General features: G+C 33.8%; 3 protein-coding genes across 3 annotated transcripts in view; 2 read left to right on the top strand and 1 right to left on the bottom strand.

Moving 5' to 3' along the window:
* The window catches only part of LOC111675316 (E3 ubiquitin-protein ligase highwire), a 73,909-nt gene extending 61,115 nt beyond the window's left edge, over window positions 1–12,794 (bottom strand). Inside the window, exons 1-17 of the mRNA XM_023436046.2 lie at window positions 12,556–12,794; window positions 10,774–11,773; window positions 10,336–10,707; window positions 9,264–10,276; window positions 9,099–9,184; window positions 8,422–9,022; window positions 8,225–8,364; window positions 7,664–8,166; window positions 7,465–7,601; window positions 7,242–7,411; window positions 5,116–6,152; window positions 4,599–5,054; window positions 3,075–4,364; window positions 2,394–3,007; window positions 2,179–2,326; window positions 2,018–2,120; window positions 1,816–1,951 (exon numbers count right to left, since the gene is read on the bottom strand). Coding sequence (XP_023291814.2) covers window positions 1,816–1,951; window positions 2,018–2,120; window positions 2,179–2,326; window positions 2,394–3,007; window positions 3,075–4,364; window positions 4,599–5,054; window positions 5,116–6,152; window positions 7,242–7,411; window positions 7,465–7,601; window positions 7,664–8,166; window positions 8,225–8,364; window positions 8,422–9,022; window positions 9,099–9,184; window positions 9,264–10,276; window positions 10,336–10,707; window positions 10,774–11,773; window positions 12,556–12,626 — 7,877 coding nt within the window. The 5' untranslated portion in view covers window positions 12,627–12,794. The remainder of the gene's footprint in view (window positions 1–1,815; window positions 1,952–2,017; window positions 2,121–2,178; window positions 2,327–2,393; window positions 3,008–3,074; window positions 4,365–4,598; window positions 5,055–5,115; window positions 6,153–7,241; window positions 7,412–7,464; window positions 7,602–7,663; window positions 8,167–8,224; window positions 8,365–8,421; window positions 9,023–9,098; window positions 9,185–9,263; window positions 10,277–10,335; window positions 10,708–10,773; window positions 11,774–12,555) is intronic.
* A 207-nt stretch (window positions 12,795–13,001) lies between these two features.
* LOC124419018 (zinc finger MYND domain-containing protein 11-like) lies at window positions 13,002–14,337 on the top strand. The gene is made up of 2 exons (XM_046947134.1): window positions 13,002–13,064; window positions 13,519–14,337. The coding sequence occupies exons 1-2, from the start codon at window positions 13,002–13,004 to the stop codon at window positions 14,335–14,337; spliced, it is 882 nt and encodes a 293-aa protein (XP_046803090.1).
* Window positions 14,338–15,262: 925 nt separating this feature from the next.
* On the top strand, window positions 15,263–18,850 carry LOC111675315 (nuclear pore complex protein Nup93-1-like). Its single transcript, XM_023436045.2, has 10 exons — window positions 15,263–15,690; window positions 15,757–15,937; window positions 16,005–16,184; window positions 16,486–16,967; window positions 17,030–17,171; window positions 17,239–17,599; window positions 17,665–17,911; window positions 17,977–18,100; window positions 18,169–18,600; window positions 18,663–18,850. Exons 1-10 carry the CDS (start codon window positions 15,530–15,532, stop codon window positions 18,780–18,782), a joined length of 2,430 nt encoding a protein of 809 aa, XP_023291813.1. The 5' UTR covers window positions 15,263–15,529; the 3' UTR covers window positions 18,783–18,850.
* The last annotated feature ends 1,833 nt before the right edge of the window (window positions 18,851–20,683 follow it).

The raw sequence follows: 20,683 nt of genomic DNA, 5'->3' as shown, positions 1-20,683 counted from the left end.
TGTTTGTAACACCCAAAAAGGTCAAACCAAACAGCTCAGAATCACTCTCTGAATCTATTTATCTGTGTCTGTGTGCTCTAAACCTTACAAAACTTGAAGCCCAAGAAAGAAGCCTATTGAAAATGATTAAAATCAATCTACAGCTCTCAAACATTCATAACCCTCCACTTCCAATGACAACGACCTGATTCTCAATCAGCCAAAGATTGTCAACTCAGCAACAGCTGAAAAATACATTACTAAAGGGTTGGAAGTGACAATTTATGTTTATAGTCAGACAGCTCTTAAAACGTTACATTCTAAGCTTGGTAAATAACTGTAAAAGAAACCTAGAAGGGTTAATCAGATTATACACATTAAGACTGTTTTGAGTACTGGACACTGTGACGTACAGAGTAATGAGATTGCAGATGAATTGGCTCGACAGGGCTCTGTTTTAGAACTCGATAGTAGGGTCGGTCCAATTAAACCCCCCATTCGTCATAACCATAGGCTAATCTCCGAATATTTCAGAAACTCCACTAACCGATCCTGGCATAGTAGGCTGGATTTTAGGGTTTCTAGGACGCTATGGAAGAAGTTAAATCCAAAAGCAACCAGAATGCTATTAGAAATGGACAGGAGGGGTATAAGGATTTTAGTAGGTATTATATCTGGACAATGCTCAATTGAAGCCTGTTGTGATAAAGGGGTCAATAACACACAGGATTTTTGCAGGTTGTGTGAGGACGAAGAGAAACTGGAGACAGTAGAGCATATTTTCCCAGAATATAGAGTCTAAGACTGAAATGGATAAGTTAAGGGATTTCACGCTGAACTAGGAGATGTAGCAGGGTGCAACCTAGGTGACATTATGGGCGTCATCAGGGAAATATTTTGGATTTTCTCTTTCATGACAACTTTCTTTCTTTGTTCTCTTTTTGTTTCTCTCTTTTCTTTTGTCTGCTTTTGATTTTTCTTTGTTCTTTATTAAAGGGATTCAGAATGGACCTTTGGGTCTAAGAGTGCATGTATACATTGGTATAAAACCCTTTTAAACCCATCTCCCATATGAAACGAATGCAAAGAATCGTATATCAAGGAAACTTTTAAAGCCAGAATCTTCAAAAATCGTATAGTAGTTTTTACATGATTTTAAGGATAGCGAAGCACACTGGATATTCCTAGTGTCATACAAGATATGAAACAAGATATGAACAGATATGATTGTTTTATATAGCTTAAACCAAAACATACTCAGATCTCCGTTCATTAGGATGTATGTTGCGTCTATGACAGACAAGATTGTTTGCAACTTAACAAAGAATATTTATACAATCGTAACACAATTTTGTGGACTTGACTTCTATATCCTTTAGACTAGAATTGTTATTAAAGTTAATTAAAAATCTGCCCTAAAATGTCTACAATAAGACGCAACATGAACCAATTGTTATTTTACTTAAAAAGTCATAATTACTTTATAAAACCGCACCAGCAGCAAACACCTGCTGAAATATTTTTTTGTAAATATTATGGAAATGTAAATATTTTTACCATTCCACAGTCTTTAACAAAACAAACATTTTATCTGAAGAATTAAAACAAAAATAAAGAATTTCTCACTAATTACTCATAAAAACTAAAGTATTTGTTTGGACATTTATTTGTTCTACATGATTTAGTTTTAAAATAAATTATTTGTTTACTCAATCAATATTTGTTTATAATAATTTAAAGTAAACTAAAGGACCATATATTTATTGAGACATACTAAGTATCTAAAAACCTTTAAAATATTTTGGTTAATATAAAATTTAAGAAATATTGACTTACCCTATAGGTAAATATGATTCCAAAGCTTGATGTATACTAAGCTCAGGTTCGGCTAAAGCTAAACCTTTTGAAAGTAAAGCAAAATGTGTACTGATAGTCTCGCTAATGCTAGATAAATCTTCAACATCTTTGTCATCTAAAATTATGAAAAATTTATATTTATAAAAAAATAATAACAAAACATTTGAATATTTGAAATTACCGGGTAAACTTAAATTTTTCTTCATTAAATTAGCACTACACATGCCACCCAAATAGGATAATTCCTGTTCTATGCGCACCAAACAAGAATTATTGCCATTTAACTAAAACAACAAAAATAGTTATAATTTATTTTTTTTTTAATTTTTCAAAAACTCTTACCAAAACAGGATTATCATAGCCTACAACCAAACATTTAAAACCATAACGATTAACATGAGGATCTTGGGCATATAAAGAAGAAGTTTCCAAAGAAAATTCCACACAATTGCCGGGTAATATCATAACATTTTGCAACCAATTGGAAGGTCTAAAAGTAAAAACACATATACATTATTTATTCACTCCTGTCCGTGCTTCTGTACTAAACAACTTACGTATTGAATTTTTTCACCACAAACCAATCGGGTTCATTTTTCTGTTGACCCTCTTTTTGGGCCGATAACTTATAACAAGCACTCATTAGATTGGCACTTTTACTTTGAACACCTCTATTGCTCTTGACATTATTATCCAATATATCATAATAATCTTCATTGACTGGTGTCGTTTCCGTACTCGTCATCGGTCGAACAGGCAAAGAGACCAATAAATAATCTTCCAATTGAGCGGTACCACATTGGGCATCAAATTCAATAGTCAACCATTGTACACAGGGTGGAAATTCAACGCGATAACAATTGATTGATGCACTTCTATAGGGATGTTCACTTTCCACTACACAATAATGATTGCTGGTTGTAGGCACCTCACTTGGTGGATTATCATTGGATGGTTGCAGTTGATTGATGGCATCGGTGGCATTTAAAGCATTACCGCATTCTTCGTTATTGATAAGTTCTAGCTTTTTATTGATTGATTCGAAGACAGGTCGTAGGCGTGGCACTGTTATGTTGGTTTGATTGCTGGCATCTTTTGTGGCACTTAGTTGATTGAGAGCGGCAATGTGTGGTAATATGTCTTTGATTAGTCCTAATATTTGAACGGAGCTCTGGAGGGAGTATGAGGTTATTAAAAACAAAAAGATTAAAGATTTTTAAGGCTTTTCAAAAACTCACCTTAGCATCATTACAAGCCAAATTTGCAATATGAGCATAAACCAACGGCAACAGAGTATGAAAGAGATTCGATGAAGCCACATTGAAAACATCCAAAATTTGACTAGCTGCCATTTGTGCGGGTGTATCCTCCGAATCAACTCGACCTATAAGTCCCGCCGGATTATATTGAGAAGCACCCATTAAACTTTCCACTGCTTCAGCACCAACACGTTCATTACCATTAAACTTAGTAATCTGGCCATTACGGAAATTCAAATCATGTATAGAAGAACTTTCCTCAATCATTATGTCTTTGGGATGAATCTCAGTGGCACCAATTTCAATTTCCATTTCAAAGGGATTTGTGGATCTCTTTTCAAATTTCAAAGTTTCTATAATACCTTTTGAAAAAGATTCCAAACGTTTGGATAAATCTCTAGCGGCTGATATGCCACCAGCTTCGGCGGGTAGATGAGAAGTGCGCGAATTATTGGCCCAATTAATATCCATATGTTCTTCAATAGGTGTTATATTATGTTCTGAATCTATGGTCTGTGAATGATTTGAAGAATTGTCTGAGGGTGATAAGGAAGCGGCTAAAGTATTGCGTGCTAATACCAAAAGTTCGGTACACTTTTTGGTGATATCGGTAGCTATTTGTAAAGCGGTATCGCGCATGGTTATTTCATTGCTAAGAGAAGTAGTATCGTTAGCACCATTTAGGGGACAGTTAGAACTAGCTGTGTTGCCTGTAGCATTGGAATCTTGTTTAATGGGTGTACTATAGTAGAGTATGCAAGGTATTTGACCACGATGGGCATTAGTACCATTAAAACTCAAATCACAAGCATAGAAATGAAATGTAGTGCCGCAAGGGCCTCGTATAGAAGGCATGCCTCCATCTCCCGAACAGGTTCGATGACCCTGAGAGCAAAATCTTAACGCGTAGCGAGTGTTTTCCTTAATCAACACTGATCTTTCAAATTTTATTTCTGCCATATCATTTTGTACTGCAGCCTGATCGTAAGTACCCGATACAGATTCCAAAGTTTCCCATTTATGTTGTTGCTGCTGCAAAGGTTGCTGTACATCTCCGGAATTATCATATAAGAGCTCTAGTTGATATTCATAACTGCCAGAACCCGAGTAAACCATACAACCGGCTATGGCAATGCCAGAACGATCAACGGAGAAGGCTATAGCATCAGGGCCAAAGCTGCCTGTATTCCAAGTGCGACTTTGATCACAGCGTCCAAAACGTGAGCCAGACGAATGTAAAGTTCGTGGTGGTATAAACATTTTGTCGTACTAAAGTCATGAAGTAAGAAAAATTATTTTAAAGAAGAAGTTTTAGAAGACAATGTTTTGGACTATTGTCTGGACAATAATCCAGACCATAGTCTATGGACTTGACTTTAGTATGGACTATAGTTTGGACTATAGACTGGACTATAGTCTGCATTAAAGTCTGGACTACAAACATGGCCCATGAAAAATACTTTTGTAAAGAAGGTAACAGGAACAACAATTCAAATAACTTACATCTCCTATTGCCGTTTGATAGACAATTTCCGCCAGCACTCGCGCCAACAAATGACAACAATTATCGATAAGACCCTGATTGAAATCTTTGGAACAGAAACTGCTACTAGAGTAATTATAGTGGACACTGCGATTGTAGATGTTTTCCAAACGATCTCGAATAGGATTTGCAATAATATCCAATAAACGCATTAAAACGTCCTTAAAAGTCCATGAGTTACTAAGAAAATCTCGTTTTTCCTGTTGTGTACGATAAATCATTTGCTCAACTAAAATGGGATATTGATGAGAATCAGTAGATGAAAGCATTGGTAAACCAGAATTATCACTAGGGCTAATAATGGATTGACGATCGCCTCCCTGGCTAAGCAAAGCAAAGGTAGAACGCAGTTTAACCGTTGGTGAGCATAATCCTGCCAAAATGGCACTCAATAGACGTGAGTGTAAAGTACCTTGCTGAAAATGGAAATAAAATAATTAATTATAACTTTTATTCTGCAGCATTAATTCTTCTCACCTTATCCATTTCTGATAATAAATCACACAAACAATTCCATTTCAAAGTGGAAGTGGGATAGAACACTCCAAAACAAGCCACAAAACTAATGTGACATTCATCCAGTATCTCCAAAGCCATGCTTAAAGCTTCATCATTCGTTATATCCTGGAATAAATCATCACAAAAGATGCCTATCAACATGGCCCTCACGTTACCAATACACTCTGCCAATTGTATGTTTTCCATATTGGATTTTCTCATGGTCATCTGACTGCCTCCAATGTTATTATCATTGAAATATTTGGTTATTGAATTATAAGGTTTAGTAAATTTACTAATATCTTTCTCGGTACGATTACTTAAGGGCTTTTGTGTTCCACTTGATATATATTCTGCTATTTCATCGGTTTGTCCATATTGTGGATAAATTTCATTGGTATATTTTCTCAACAATCTCAAACAGGATTTATTTACGTGTATTAAATATTCCAACGATTGTTTTACTTGTAACTGATGTGACATATCGCGCTGTTCGCGTAAATAACTTTTAAAAGCTTCCCAAGACCAATTTAACATTAATACTAAGCTTTCAAAGCATTCCTTGGTCACTGAATTGGCAAACTCTTTGGTTACCCTTTTCACAGGATCTATATCAACGGGAGCCGTTGAAGGTTTAGTTTCCTGGGTTACTAAACGATAAAGTATGGCTGGTATTTGTCCCGAATTAACATCAGTACCATTGTTGGCTTTCTTAGATGATTTAAAAGTAAAGACCACCTGATCTTCGGTGGTAACAGTTGCCTGGCCACATGAACCACAATCTGAAGAGGGTCCTGCTATACGTGCCCATACCAAATACCATCTTCCTGCTGTGGTATTAATGGGTTTGGGTAATAAAATATGAAATTTACTGCGAGCTGGACATTCAAAGGGAACTTCTTTAGTTTCACTGATGAGTGTGCCTTCCTTTTCATAACCACCACCGTCTGAACCCATGTCGTAAAGTTTAAGTTTGCAGGAGTATTCTCCACGTCCTCCAAACATGCCAAAGCCATCTAGAAAGAGAAAAAGACATAAAAAGAAAAATTTAAATATTGATAAATTTAAAGAGGAGGAACTAAACTAAACTAAACTGAATTGGAACTGAACTCGAACTGATCTGGAACTGAACTAGAACTGAACTAGAACTGAACTAGAACTGAACTAGAACTGAACTAGAACTGAACTAGAACTGAACTAGAACTAAACTAGAACTGAACTAGAACTGAACTAAAACTGAACTAGAACTGAACTAGAACTGAACTAGAACTGAACTAGAACTGAACTAGAACTGAACTAGAACTGAACTAGAACTGAACTAGAACTGAACTAGAACTGAACTAGAACTGAACTAGAACTGAACTAGAACTGAACTAGAACTGAACTAGAACTGAACTAGAACTGAACTAGAACTGAACTGCAACTGAACTACAACTGAACTAGAACTGAACTAGAACTGAACTAGAACTGAACTAGAACTGAACTAGAACTGAACTAGAACTGAACTAGAACTGAACTAGAACTGAACTAGAACTGAACTAGAACTGAACTAGAACTGAACTAGAACTGAACTAGAACTGAACTAGAACTGAACTGCAACTGAACTACAACTGAACTAGAACTGAACTAGAACTGAACTAGAACTGAACTAGAACTGAACTAGAACTGAACTAGAACTGAACTAGAACTGAACTAGAACTGAACTAGAACTGAACTAGAACTGAACTAGAACTGAACTAGAACTGAACTAGAACTGAACTAGAACTGAACTAGAACTGAACTAGAACTGAACTAGAACTGAACTGAACTAGAACTGAACTAGAACTGAACTAGAACTGAACTAGAACTGAACTAGAACTGAACTAGAACTGAACTAGAACTGAACTAGAACTGAACTAGAACTGAACTAGAACTGAACTAGAACTGAACTAGAACTGAACTAGAACTGAACTAGAACTGAACTAGAACTGTACTAGAACTGAACTAGAACTGAACTAGAACTGAACTAGAACTGAACTAGAACTGAACTAAAACTGAACTAGAACTGAACTAGAACTGAACTGGAACTAATCTAGAACCGAACTAGAACTGAAAATGTTACTTACAAATCACCACATCGGTATCGGCTGAAAAACGAATAGCCTCTACACTATGACCAGAATAACCCCAACCGCCACCGAAATTATCGAACCGATTAACCACCTGATATTGATTATCTTTGGTATCCTTATTTTGATTGGCCTCTTTGGGTGTAACATCCTCAAAACAAGCGGGGCTAAAATTGAAACTAATTAGTAAAAATTTTAACATTCAACTTAAACAAATTACATCACATCCTGAGCTGACGTCAACACATCCAAACAAGCCAAAAGATTTAGAGAAGCATGTAAACGTGAGATGCGTGAATCAAATTTATTTGGTAAAGACAATTCCGGAGTCAATAAAGCATGATAATTAGAACAATTCTATAAAAAAGAGAATAAATATTATATAAACTATAGTGAGTTTAAAATAGATTTAATTTTACCACTGCTGTTGCCATTATCTCACTGGCCAAAACATTATAGCTTAAAACCCTCTTCTGATTACTATCATAAACCCATAAAACATTGTACATAGGATCCATAGCAAACGCCAACTTTGAATAACTTTTATCACTTAAAACCACCGAAGAAGGCATTGCTGTGTTAAGTGAACCAGCCGAGATGGTATTTAAAGAACCACGGTGTCTGTCTTTACGAGTCGAAGAAGATGCATTATGCATGTGATTATCTTGTAAATCAAATAATTGATTTCTAGCCTCATGCATGCTGCGTGACATTTGCTCATTTATGGCATTCGAAGAGGAGGAGGGACCCATTTGTACCATATTCTGATCAACATTTTGATTAACTTCCGGTACTAGTTTGGGTTTATTGGCATGTTCCATTTTAACAAAATCAACTTGATTGAAATAGTGGGCAGTACAATTGCCATCACGACGATTTATGGAAATGGCATGGAATGTTAATGGTATGGTGGGAATCATTACTGAAAAGAAATGTTAATAAATTTTGGAAAAGAAAATAGAATATTTTTAACAACTTACAAATAGTTTTCTTATTGGCGGCCACATTCATTTTTGGCAACATTTGTGTTGTTATGAGAGACTCATCGACTTTGATAAATGTCTGATCACCACTGGCTCCTATCCAGGTGGCTTTTTTACCAAAACTGGGACCAATACCGCTGAAAGAAAATATTATTTAATTCTATTATACAAACAAAGTTAATGGCAAAACTTACAATACAACTCCTGGAGTGCAATGCCACAATATCTTTTGCCTTTGAGCTATTAACTGGGCCACTGTGGGTTTCTCCGGAGCCGGTTCGTTATTACCCAAAGCTTCTCTTAAGCTGACAGGATTATTTGCCTTATCTCTGTCGGCACTGCTGGAACCCTTTTGTTGAAAATCATGAGGCAAACGTCCAAGTTGACCCTTTTGAAAATTACCAAAGGTATAAACTAAACCTTTATAAGTTAACAATACAGTGTGATTACTGCCAGCAGCCACTTGACAAACATTTCCTGCTACATTTATGCGCACAGGACCACTAACTGGCTGCATATCCCCAGTACCTAATTGACCAAATTGATTGCTACCAAAGGCGTATACTTCACCGGAAAGGGTGAGTACAACGGTATGATGTAAACCACAAGATACTTGTACCACCGGTGAGGTAGAGGGCATGCTAAGCAGTTGTGGTGCTAAAGGAGCCACTCGAGGTGGATTCTCTTCAGCATGACTAGAAGCCTCATCAGCGATTTTCTTTTCTTTGCGACGCATTATAAGACTTTTGGAACGCTGACGATTAAGTTGTTTATTCGTATCTTTGGAGTCAGAAACTGAAAGAGAATTTAAACATTAAACATTAAAGTCACGTTCAATCGTTTTCCCTGAAAAGATTTAAACTATAATTACCATTTTCAGCTTCCTGTACAGCAATGCAGGAGGCACACAGACCACATTTTGAGCAGCCAGCATCACCATGTCCACAAGCACAAGGACTTTAAATTAAATACACATAAACAGATTAGTATACAAGAAAAAATATCAAGAATTTTCAAATCTTTTAAAATAACTTACGCTCCGGCAACTCTTTCCTCGAAGGGAACATTTAAAGCCGATACACAGGACACGTTATAGCCGCTACATTCACGACAAACCACACAAACTCTACACTGGCCCTGTATAACATTATGATCATCATAATCACAAAGATTAGAAAAATCAAATTTTAATTTCTTCAAAGGAGTCGATGACTTTCCCGAACCACTATCCACCGAAGACGAAACACCAGCATCTTTAGTTTTATTATAAACATGACCACATTGTCCCTTGTTATTAAGGCCAAAAGTAAACACTTGACCCTTGGCATTTAGGGCCACACAATGGGCCTTACCCAAGGCAACTTTTTGTATATGTTGATCGGAGAAATCACTAACAAAACCCTGGGCATCACAGTGCACGGTATCCTTGCCAAACATGATTAATTTACCAGTTTTGGTAACAAAAGCAGAGGTACCATTATTACAAGCCGCCTGCACAATAAAATGTCCCTCAATTTTTGTCATTTTCTTTGGTTTAACTGCTTTGGGTTGACGTCTATTCTTGGAAATGTCACCATCTTCACCTCTTCTGGCGGTGCCAGCAAAATACACTGTACCATCATCATTTACCAACAAAGCATGTATGCCATCATGACCCACCGCTATATGGGTTATACGTGATATTTTGGAAATTATTAATTCGGTTAATTTCATAATGGGTGTACGTCCCACGGATTTTAAACCCAAGGCCACCGATTTACCATAATAGAAAACTTTACCATTAGTGGCACTAACCAAACCAAACTCTTTGCCACAAACGATTTCCTGCAAATCCACATCATTGGGAATTTTAGGCTCAAATATGTTATAAGAAGCTTGTATCTTTAATATTTGATTTTGATTTAAAACTTCCTCCTCAAAGGTGGCATAACCTAAAGTACGAAAACGTTTGCGTGATAATTGTAAAGGCAACTCCACGGGTATGGAATTGTCTCGTTCAGTGGACCTATTTTGATGGCAGATATTCAAACGGCGCACTACCAAAGTGTCCTGAAAAAAGAAAAACATGAAAACTATTTTATCTTGCTTTAAAATCCATTCCAACTTACATCGCGATTAGTGCAAATAGCATTAAGTGAATCCTCATCCGTAAATAGAGTATAATTAAAACCTTCTCTTATGGGCAACATATTAACTGGATTCATACTTTTAATAGTCAAAGATTCGGTATTAACTAAATGCAAATGATCAGCATTACGTTTGGAATTGCGTCTATAATACAGCTGACCATTGCTAAAACCCAACCATCCGGTCTTTTCTTTGGTAAATTCATCATTTTGCATGTAAATATGACCCTTAAAAGAGCCATTATAGCCAGTGCCGATTTTCAATAAAGCACCTCCCAATAACAAATATAAATATGTACCATCCGAGGCTAAAGCCGGTTCAGTAAAACCACACATAGGAGCTTTAATAACAAACTACAAAAAATATAAAAAACAAAAATTTTAAACAGTCTAAACAAATATTTTTGTTTTTAACAATACCTCATCTACTAACGAGTTAACTGGCACGCCTTTAGTATAAAAATCTGGACAGGTAGGTTTGCCCAAGGCAGCGCTTATTACAGTACGTTGCAACATGCCTAAAACTGCCGGCATTTGTATGCGTTGTGAGGATAAATGTCTTGGAGACATGATTAAAGCCGCTATGGCCTTAAGCATTTTACCGGTATCTCCTCTAGCAATGCAGAGACCCACTAAAGCCGAACAAGCCACAGCAGACCAATCGGTCTCCGATGCAATCGGTGTAGCCACACTTTCTGCTGCCGACATGGTGGCCAAATCGAGCAATAAGTCATATAGAGGATTTATTAATTCCTCCGGTTCATTTTTAAACGATTCCGGCTGTTGACCTTGTATTACATCTAATAAAGCCTTTAAAGCCTTCGAGCACAGCATGGGCTGTATATGACGTGCTTCTGATATCAATTCAAATAAACTTCTCAATCCAGCACCCACTATTAAGGGCACTGATATCACTTTTAATTCTTTTTCACTGCACTCCTCCGATTCGGACTCCACATCACTATTGGCCGAGTCTTGTCTAGATCTTTTCTCACCCGCCGCAACTTGTGGTGCCACACCAGCCACCGCGTTGGCCTGTTGCAAAGCATTTAGAGTGTGACAAGAGCAGTCCATTTGGTTGCCCGTCAAACAGGAGCCAACACACATTAAACAACATGTTGAGTTTATTTGAGGTAAATTCCTTACATTACCACTTAGCTCATAGAATAATAAACGTCTAGTCTCTGCCTCTAGTACAGTGGAACGTATGGCTGAGAATACAGCAAATTGTGAGGCATTTGATTGCAATTCTATATGGGCCACCGGAAAAGCGGGACATAATAGGAGTTGTTCTTTTATGAGCGGCGGATCCAAAGGGTTTACTATGCGTAAATCAGGATTTCCCTCTATAATGGCAATGGGTGCCTTTTTATCTTTGTTTTTACGTTTTCCGATAGATTTGCGATCTGGCTGCACTTTCCTGTAAGACAAATAAGATTAAGTTTTGCTCTTTTTTAACATTCTTAGTTTTTAATTTGTGTTGAAGATTTTCAAATCTATATAGAACCATTCAGTTGGTATGTCTGTATAACTTTATCCCTTTTACTTTTAGAATATTTATTGTAAATTCAATTATATATGTACATGCCTACACACACATAAATATAAACAACAACAGGTGTTTGTCCTAGTTTTCCAAAAACATAAAACAACAAGTCTCTTTTTGTACGCAAGTTCACAAAAAACCGGCAACTTATCAATCAATTAAAGGTCATTGACCCGAAAATTATAAAAACAAAACAAAAACATTAAACAGATGCATGCAATTTATCAGCTGGGCTAACAAGCCGAAACTATAAACAAAACAAAAAGCACACCGAATAGTTTGACAAACAAAATAAACAAGCTGACAATAAATGTGTGCATGTGTGTGTGTACAAAAAAAAGAGGCAGCTGTTTGTGTGTATGTCACAAGAATATCCTTTATTTTTAGCAAATTATTTTTTTAATAAAACTCTTAAAATTAATAAGAATTCTAATAAAAATAATTTAATTAATAATAAACAGTGGCATTAAAAATTGTTTTTCATTTCTTTCATCTGATTTAGCTTTGAAAAAGTCTTATGTCGTTTTGGAAAAATCAATAATGTCTGCCGACAGCAGACATATTTTAGGAATTTTCTATTCATAGATTTTTTTAAGTTTCAAAGGACACCTTTAATATTTCTATTAAATTATTGTTTTTTTATTTTAAAATATTACCTTCTTGTATTTAAAGTATATAAATCATAAAAATTTCCTCCATATTTGACAGGATTTAATAAACCAACCATTTTTCTTGTGGTTTTTTATATCAAACGTCTGGTTAACACCCAAATTTTATTTGTTTAATAAATTCTTTCATTTACTGGACACTTTCGTTTTTTTCTTTATATAATTTTATTTATTTATTATTATATAGATCTTTCTTTTAAGTTTTGTTATTCTATATGAAAAACATGTAATTTTTTCTTTAAACTTTTAAAATTTTTCACATTTCACAGGATTTGTATGCGTTAAAAATTTTCATTTTATTCATTACACAACCACCCCGGATCGATAACTGAATTTATGAATGAAATCTTGCAGTTGCAACCACAACAAACTGACCGGCCAAATATTAAAAACAGGATTTTGTGATAAGGGTTGCCCAATCAAGGGTGTTCAATATGAATAGGGGAATTTGTTTTCATTTGAGGGTGGAAATTGTTTATGACAAAAAGGAAAAAAATGTAGAAGTTTGAAATAAGATTTAAAAATTTTATTAACAATTAAAAAAATTTTAAACTTTTAAACAATAAACATTGTTTATTTCTAATTTTAGAGCTTTTTTCCAAAATCTTTAAAATATCCCCATCTGGCAGCTCTTTGTTTACAAAATTTCAGCGGCGCCATGTTTAAAATTATTTACAAAATATGACAAGGCGAATTTGAAGAAGGTGATTTTGTTAGCACAATCGAACTGTCAAGTCGAACATTGAGATGTTAAAATACATATTGAAAAAAACGTATTATAATTTTTTAAATACGCCCCTACTATCCCCTTATTAAAATTACCTTTACAAGCTTCAGTTATTGTTGTTTTTTTAATTTTATAAAGAAAACTAAAACTTGCCACTTACATGATATAATTAATAGAATTTTAAAATGAATAATACAACTAACAACAAATTAATAAAGAAAAAGCTCAAAACAAAACCAAATAACAAATTAACCAATACTGAATTAGCAACTGGAACAGCGGGTCTGGATGAAGAAAAAAAGACACAAAATGAAGAAAGAGTCAAGAAAAAACGTAAAATTAAAGAAATTTATTATACAAAGGCAGTTGAAAAGGGCGAGGAAAATTTAAAGTCTTCACATTTACAGCAACCAATCGAAGAAAATATTAAAAAGAAAAAACCTAAAGAGAAAAATATAACAGAAGTAGAGAATCCCAAAACAGTCCTAGAAACATGTGGAATGCAAAAATCACAGCAGTATAATTCAAAAATATGTAAAAAACTTAATGTAAAACGAAGTTCAAAAAAATGCTCAGCTAATGTGCCAACAGAGATTCCAGAATGTTATCCACCACAAAATCAACAAGGAGATGTAGTTTTAAAGAAAAAAGTTAAAGGTCTGTCCATTTCTCCCGCTGAAACGGATCTTAAACACCACTCTCAAGAACAACAGCAATCAGATCTCGAACATTATCAAAGAAAAGCTTATATCTTTATGAAAACTTTAAAAAAAGACTACAAACGTCTGGCCATCATCTACAATTCCTGTCTTAAGGCTGAGCAAGAAAGGATACAACGAAATGAACAAGAAATCGATGAGTTAAAAAAGCAATACAATCAAATGCAGGTGGAAAGAACAAATATAAAACGTAAACGCTGGTGTCGTTATTGCGAATCTGAGGCTACTTATCTTAGTACAGTGGGCTTAAATTTCTATTGTTCCCAGTCATGTGAACAAAAACAAAATGATCTTGTAAGTGCTATGGAGCAGTCTTTTCAATAATAAGTTAGTTTAAACAAATGTTAATGTGTTATAGTTAAGTTACTTATATGTTAATACGCGTTATTTAAATTTTATTCAGTTTTGGAAAAATTCATATAAATTTCATTTCTTAGGTCAAACTTTAAACTCATTTTTATAATTAGGCTTCCATTTAATAAATTCTATTAAGTGTTAGTGAAATATTTAAATTAAGTATTAGTAATATATTAAAAAAATAGTTTTAACTAATTTATTAATAGTTTTTAATAAATATTTTTCTTAAATTTAAAAAACCAAAATTTCAATGAATTTCATAAAAGAATGCATTACAGTTTTATATATAATGCAAACTTTTGAAGTATATTGTTTTTTCTTGTACCTATACCTAATTTAATTTTAGTTAAATTCTTTAAAAATAAATTATGAATTAATCAAATAATACACAACTACATAAAATTTAATGTTATATATAATTTTCTATTTTGTTAAAAACCAAAATAAAATTCAATATTTATTTCACTTATAGCTATTGTTTGTTTTGATTTTAAAAAAGTTCATAAAAGCTAATAGTGGTATGCAATTTGAATTTATTATGTAAAAATTTTATCAGCAGTCGCTTGACGAGATTTTTTAGTATAGTATTAGTTTAGTAACAAATTGCAGAATGTTTATAAACACATTTTTTTCTATAAAAGAATAACTTTTTTCATAAATTCAATAAAACTAGCATAACACATTAATAATCGCTAGAACTGTGTACATTTTATTACACAAAAGCGCTGTATTACATCATTGTTATTTGACAATTCCTCAACAGGCAGTGATGACAAGTGATTTTTTTTTTCAAAAATTCACATGTAGGGAAAACGGTAAATATTTCTTAATTTTGTCAATTGTATGTATTAGAAATTAATAATACGAAACTCTTTAAGGGCTTGTAATTTCCAACGTATAATTTTGCGACCCCGTAAAATATATGTTAATCCTGTATTCCAATAGGTGGCGAAAATATTAATGAGAGATTTTTCTGATAATCGTAGGGATTTCAGAAAATTATCTGCTGGCATCACTGTTGACAGGAGCCGCCAAAACACCACACAATAAACTGACAAGCGGTGTTTGTCAAAAAAAAAAAGAAAAAATAGAAAAAGCGGAATTTATAAAAGAATTTGTGTTAATTTATTAAGTAAAACTATTAAAGAACAACAACACCATGGATTTCAATGCACTACTACAGCAGGCACAACGTTTAACCAATGAAACACAGACCTCCGAAGAACTACCTCGTGTGGAGCGTACCATTTCACAAGTTTTAGAGGCCACCAAGGAATTACATTCGCGTGTAACGCAAACTGGGGCACAAGATATACAAGCGTGAGTTTAAAATGAACCATCTGAAATGAAAAATAGATATATACTTAAACTGCAATTTACCTCCAGGCACATTTTATTGGGTTCCAAAGGCATTGATTTGCCTAAGATATCACAAAAACTTGAATCGTTAAGTGCGCGCAAGACTTTCGAACCCTTAGATCCCATAGCCGATACAGATATACAAAGTTTTTTGAAAAATGAAAAAGAAAATGCCATACTTTCGGTTATTGAAGAGGTTCATAAAAATGTAAGTTTTATTGGATTTCAACCAAATTCTGGAGTGTTGATGGTATTGTTGTCTTCTTTAATTACAGTCCTTTATGAATGCCCAAAAACGTAAATGGGAGCATATTAAATCGGAATGGCGCCAGGAGAAAATGAAATTGATGAATGCTTTGGTGGGTCCCTCACAAAATTGGATTGATATACAAAAAGTGCCAGAACAAACGGTTATCAATGAAACCTTTGGTACACGCTCATGTCTCAATCGTATTGTAAGTAATTTGTTCAAAATATGTTTTTTGTTGTGGAATTGTTTGATTTTTTATGCAACTTTTTGCAATATCTCAAAATGATAAATTTTTAATATACTCTGTTAAATTGTTAACATGATATGTTACAATTTTTGGGTCTTTGTCTGTACTAATACAACTTATGTATCTGTTGCACTTCAAGTTCAGCTGTTAAGTTAACAACAGACTCTGTGGTTTTTGTCTCAGCTAATAAAACAATCTCTCTTGTACACTCTGTGTTCTCAATAATTTCATTTGTGTTTAACATTTCTCTTTTTCTTAGGAAATGGCTTATGCTCGCGAAGTTTATGACTACAATGCCATTGTCATCAAAGGTGCCTTCCGACCGAATCTTGTACAAAAATTCGCCAAGGTAGCACAAACATTTGATGATCCCAAAATTAATGAAATTTGGGAAATTATGAAGTATATGGTAGATGTAACCCCCGTCTCACGGAATCGTGATCCCATGCAAAGTCGCCAGCAGGTAACACAATTTGTGGAACAAGCTAAAAAATACCTAGAGAATCGTTACAAAGTCTATATGACCACAATAATCAGTGGTAATTTGCGAGAGGCTCAGAGAGGTGGTGTACCAAGTATTTTCAATTTGGTTTCATCTTTTGTGGGCTTAACATTCAATCAAGGCAACTGTTTTGGTCTACAAGATGTGACCATAGATGGTAAGCCTTTGTGGCCCATGGTCTACTATTGCCTAAGATGTGGTGATTTGCAGTCGGCCTTAAGATGCATGCAAATGGGAGGGTAAGTAAGATTTTCAGGGAATTTTCAAACATTTACTTTAATAAATTATGTTAATATTGTAGAGCCGGTCATGAGGATTTCATGCAAGTCTTGGAAGATAAAGTCAATAAGCCAGAACAAAAAATTAACTCAAAATTGGAGGGTCAACTTAAATTACACTATTGCAATAAAATTAAAAACTCTACGGATCCTTATAAAAAAGCGGTAAGCTTTTATTACAATTTTATAAAAAAAAACAAACATTTCATAAGTTTTTTTTTTCGTTCTAAAGGTTTATTGCATTATTGCTGGTTGTGATCCTAATGAACAGCATTTAGAGGTGGCCAAGACTACCGATGATTTCCTATGGATTCAGTTGTCTATTTTGCGTACCGATGTCAGCGAAAGTTCTGAGGCTTTAACTTACTCAGGCTTGCAAACCATGATTTTGGAAAAATATGGTGAAAAACATTTCAATGCTGGTGAACAGCAACATTTATATTTTCAAGTTTTGGCTTTAACGGGACAATTTGAGGCAGCCATTGAGTTTTTATCACGCACCGAAAAATATCGTGTTCATGCTGTGCATATAGCTTTGGCTTTAAATGAAATGTTTTTGATAGCGGGACCACGTAATGTTCAAGAACCTTTAAGTAAGTAAAGTTTCAACATAACAAAACAATTGTTTTAATATAAATTTTCCCTTTGTTTCGAAAAGTATCGGTGGATATTGAGGATCCTGTGCCCATGCGCCGCTTAAATATCGCCCGTTTGGTTATGTTGTATGTAAAGAAATTTGAAATTACTGATCCGGCCGAGGCTTTACAATATTTCTTCTTTTTGCGTAATCTTAAAGATCCCGAGGGTCGCAATTTATTTTTGGTGTGTGTTAGTGATTTGGCGGTGGAATGTCGTGATTATGATTTAATATTTGGTAAAATGATGCCTACTGGCATGGCCTGTGGGTAAGTGTTACACTTTTTTTTAAGGAAAATAAGTAATTTTTCATTAATTTTTTTCTTGCTTTAAGGGGTTTGTTTCAACAATTCGATTGTGTAGACTTTGATACCAGAACTGCTGCCGGCATGGTAGCTGAAGAATTAGTGCGCAAAGGCATGTTTGAAGATGCCATTAAGTTATTTGATATTGCCAGTGTAAGTTAAAGACTTTTAATTGCTTTTCTTCAAATAGTTTTTTTTATCAATTTGTTTCCATTTAACAGATGCAAAGTCAGTCGCTGCGTTATTTATCGCTTTTGCTCTCCCAAGTGGTTCATCAAAGTTCGAAAAAAGGTTCGTTGCGTGAACGTCTTTCTGTTATGGCTGCTGATTTTATGGAACGTTTAAGAGGCAGTCGCATTGAATGTGAACCTCAAGTTCTAGCCAATTTTAATTTATTAACCGAATTGGTAGCCTTTTTCGATTACTATCATGAGCGTAAATTTCAAATTGCTCTCGAGGTATTGGCCAACACTAAACTGGTGCCTATGTCTATGAATGATTTGGAAGAATGTATTAATAATTTCAAGCGTTTGGGTGGTGAAATCTGTAAAGTATATCCTGATATTTTACTAGCGGCTATGGATATTTTGTATTCGCAATATAAGGCCATTAAGGGTAAAGATACCGGAATGTTGGATACAGGCAGAGATAGTGTAAGTTGGAAATTATACCATTTTTTTAAACTTTAATTAAAAACTTTTCTTTTTTATTATAGCAATTACAACATTTGCGACAGAAAGCTAAAGCATTAACAAATATGGCAGCCACCGTACCATATCGTATGCCAGGCGATACAAATAAACGACTGGTGCAAACGGAAATTTTAATGCATTAATTTTAATTAAGTTTCAGTTAAGACATATTTTAAAAAATAAAAATCGAAAAATTTTTTTGTATTATAAATAATTTGCAAGATATATTTCAATAAACTGATGGAAAAAAGGTAAGTTGTAAATTTATTAATTGATTTATATTAAAAACACGTAATTTTCAGTAATTTCAAAAGTTTTGATATAAAATACTAAAATTAATTCAAAATATAAAATGTTCTCTAGATCAGATTATGAAATCAAACCATTTTTTAACTGAAAAAGTTAATATTTTAAGGGCGGGGTTTTCTGATTAAGATAATCTTAATTCTTTGGTTAAACCTGGTTTAATATATGTTTCGCGTTTTTCAAGTTACTTAGGGCGAGTTTTTCTGATAAAGATAATCTTCATTCTTTAGTTAAACCTGGTTCAATATATGTTTCGTGTTTTTCAGCAATCAGCAAAGTTAATTATTATCTTAGTTTAACTGAGTGCTATTGGCCAATTAAACTTCTGTTATAGGTGAGAACACACAATTAACAAAAACAATAAAACAATGATTTCGGAAGAAGAAAAACTTATTATTTTAAGTAAATTTGCAGTTTTCTGATTTCTTTTGTTTTATTTATTATTGTTTTAAATGTTTATTTAAAAATTTTCCAAAATATTTTATTTTGCAAAAGTATTATTTGCAAAAAACAGCTGTTCATTGTTTATGTTTTTGAGTGAAAAGCTGACAATACTAACATAGGTAACTGAACTTAAATCCATAACTGAAAAACACAATAATCGGTTAAGGTCCGCCTAAATTTGTTCTGAGTTTAATCTAACAGCAAGTTAAGCCTAATTTAACTGAGTAGTAAGAAACCCGTCCTGAAACTTATTTCTTAATACTTTTTATTTAATTAAGTTCGGTGAATGAAGAGAACGATACGACTGTAAATTTTTGCATTCGTATTTTCTCTCAATATGTGATGGTTTCCTTAGTGCCGGTCTACAATAGGAAACTTTTTTGAGGGAAGAAATAGAAGGAATGTCATTCATCTCTCCACACTTGGAAGCTTTTGTTGAGAAACTCTTTCTTAATTCTCTTTAGAATTTTCATTAATGTCCACAAATAGAAACTTCTGTTTGGAAGCTTTTGTTGAGAAACTCTTTCTTAATTCTCTTTTTAGATTTTCATTAATGTCCACAAATAGAAACTTCTGTTTTAGAAACTACGTAGTGCCGGTACACTAGGGTTCCATAAATCGACTTTCAAATAATCGAACAGACGACTTTTTGAGGAAAAAAGTCGATGTCGACTATTTTTGTCCAAAAAAGTCGATAACTCGACTATCGTCTATGAAAAAAATCGAAAAGTGGAAAACTCGAAAATAGTAGAAAAAAGTCAAAAATTGGCGAAAATTTTAAAAAAAGTGGAAAAAAGTCAAAAACTCTAAAATAGTTGGAAAAACTCGAAAAAAGTAAAACAAGTTAAAAATAGTCAAAAGTCGAAAAAAATTTAAAAAGTCTAAAACTCGAAAATAGGAGAAAAGAGTCAAAAAAAGTCTAAACTTTTATAAAAAGTGTAAAAAAATCAAAACCTCTAAAATAAGTGGAAAAGCTCTAAAAAAAGTAAAAAATTAGTCAAAAAAGTCGAATATAGTCGGTAAGTCGAAAAATCGGAATAAGTCGACTATTTATAAAATATTTAAAGTCGAAAAAACGACTTTGTATAAAATGCAAAAAGTCGACTTTTAACTAAATGCAAAAAGTAGAAAAGTCGACTTTCGTTTTAACTATAGGACCCTACTTGGAAGCTTTTGTTGATAAACTTTTTTACGCACATAAAGAAAACAACCCGACGAAAAATAAAACAAACCGTAACAGCTGTTTTATCAAAATAAACATTTTTTTTGGTGTGGTGAGTTATTTTTGTTTACA

This window comes from Lucilia cuprina, chromosome 3 (assembly GCF_022045245.1).
Source record: "Lucilia cuprina isolate Lc7/37 chromosome 3, ASM2204524v1, whole genome shotgun sequence".
Classification (NCBI taxonomy): Eukaryota; Metazoa; Arthropoda; class Insecta; order Diptera; family Calliphoridae; genus Lucilia; species Lucilia cuprina.
This window is presented reverse-complemented; position numbering and strand designations above follow the sequence as displayed.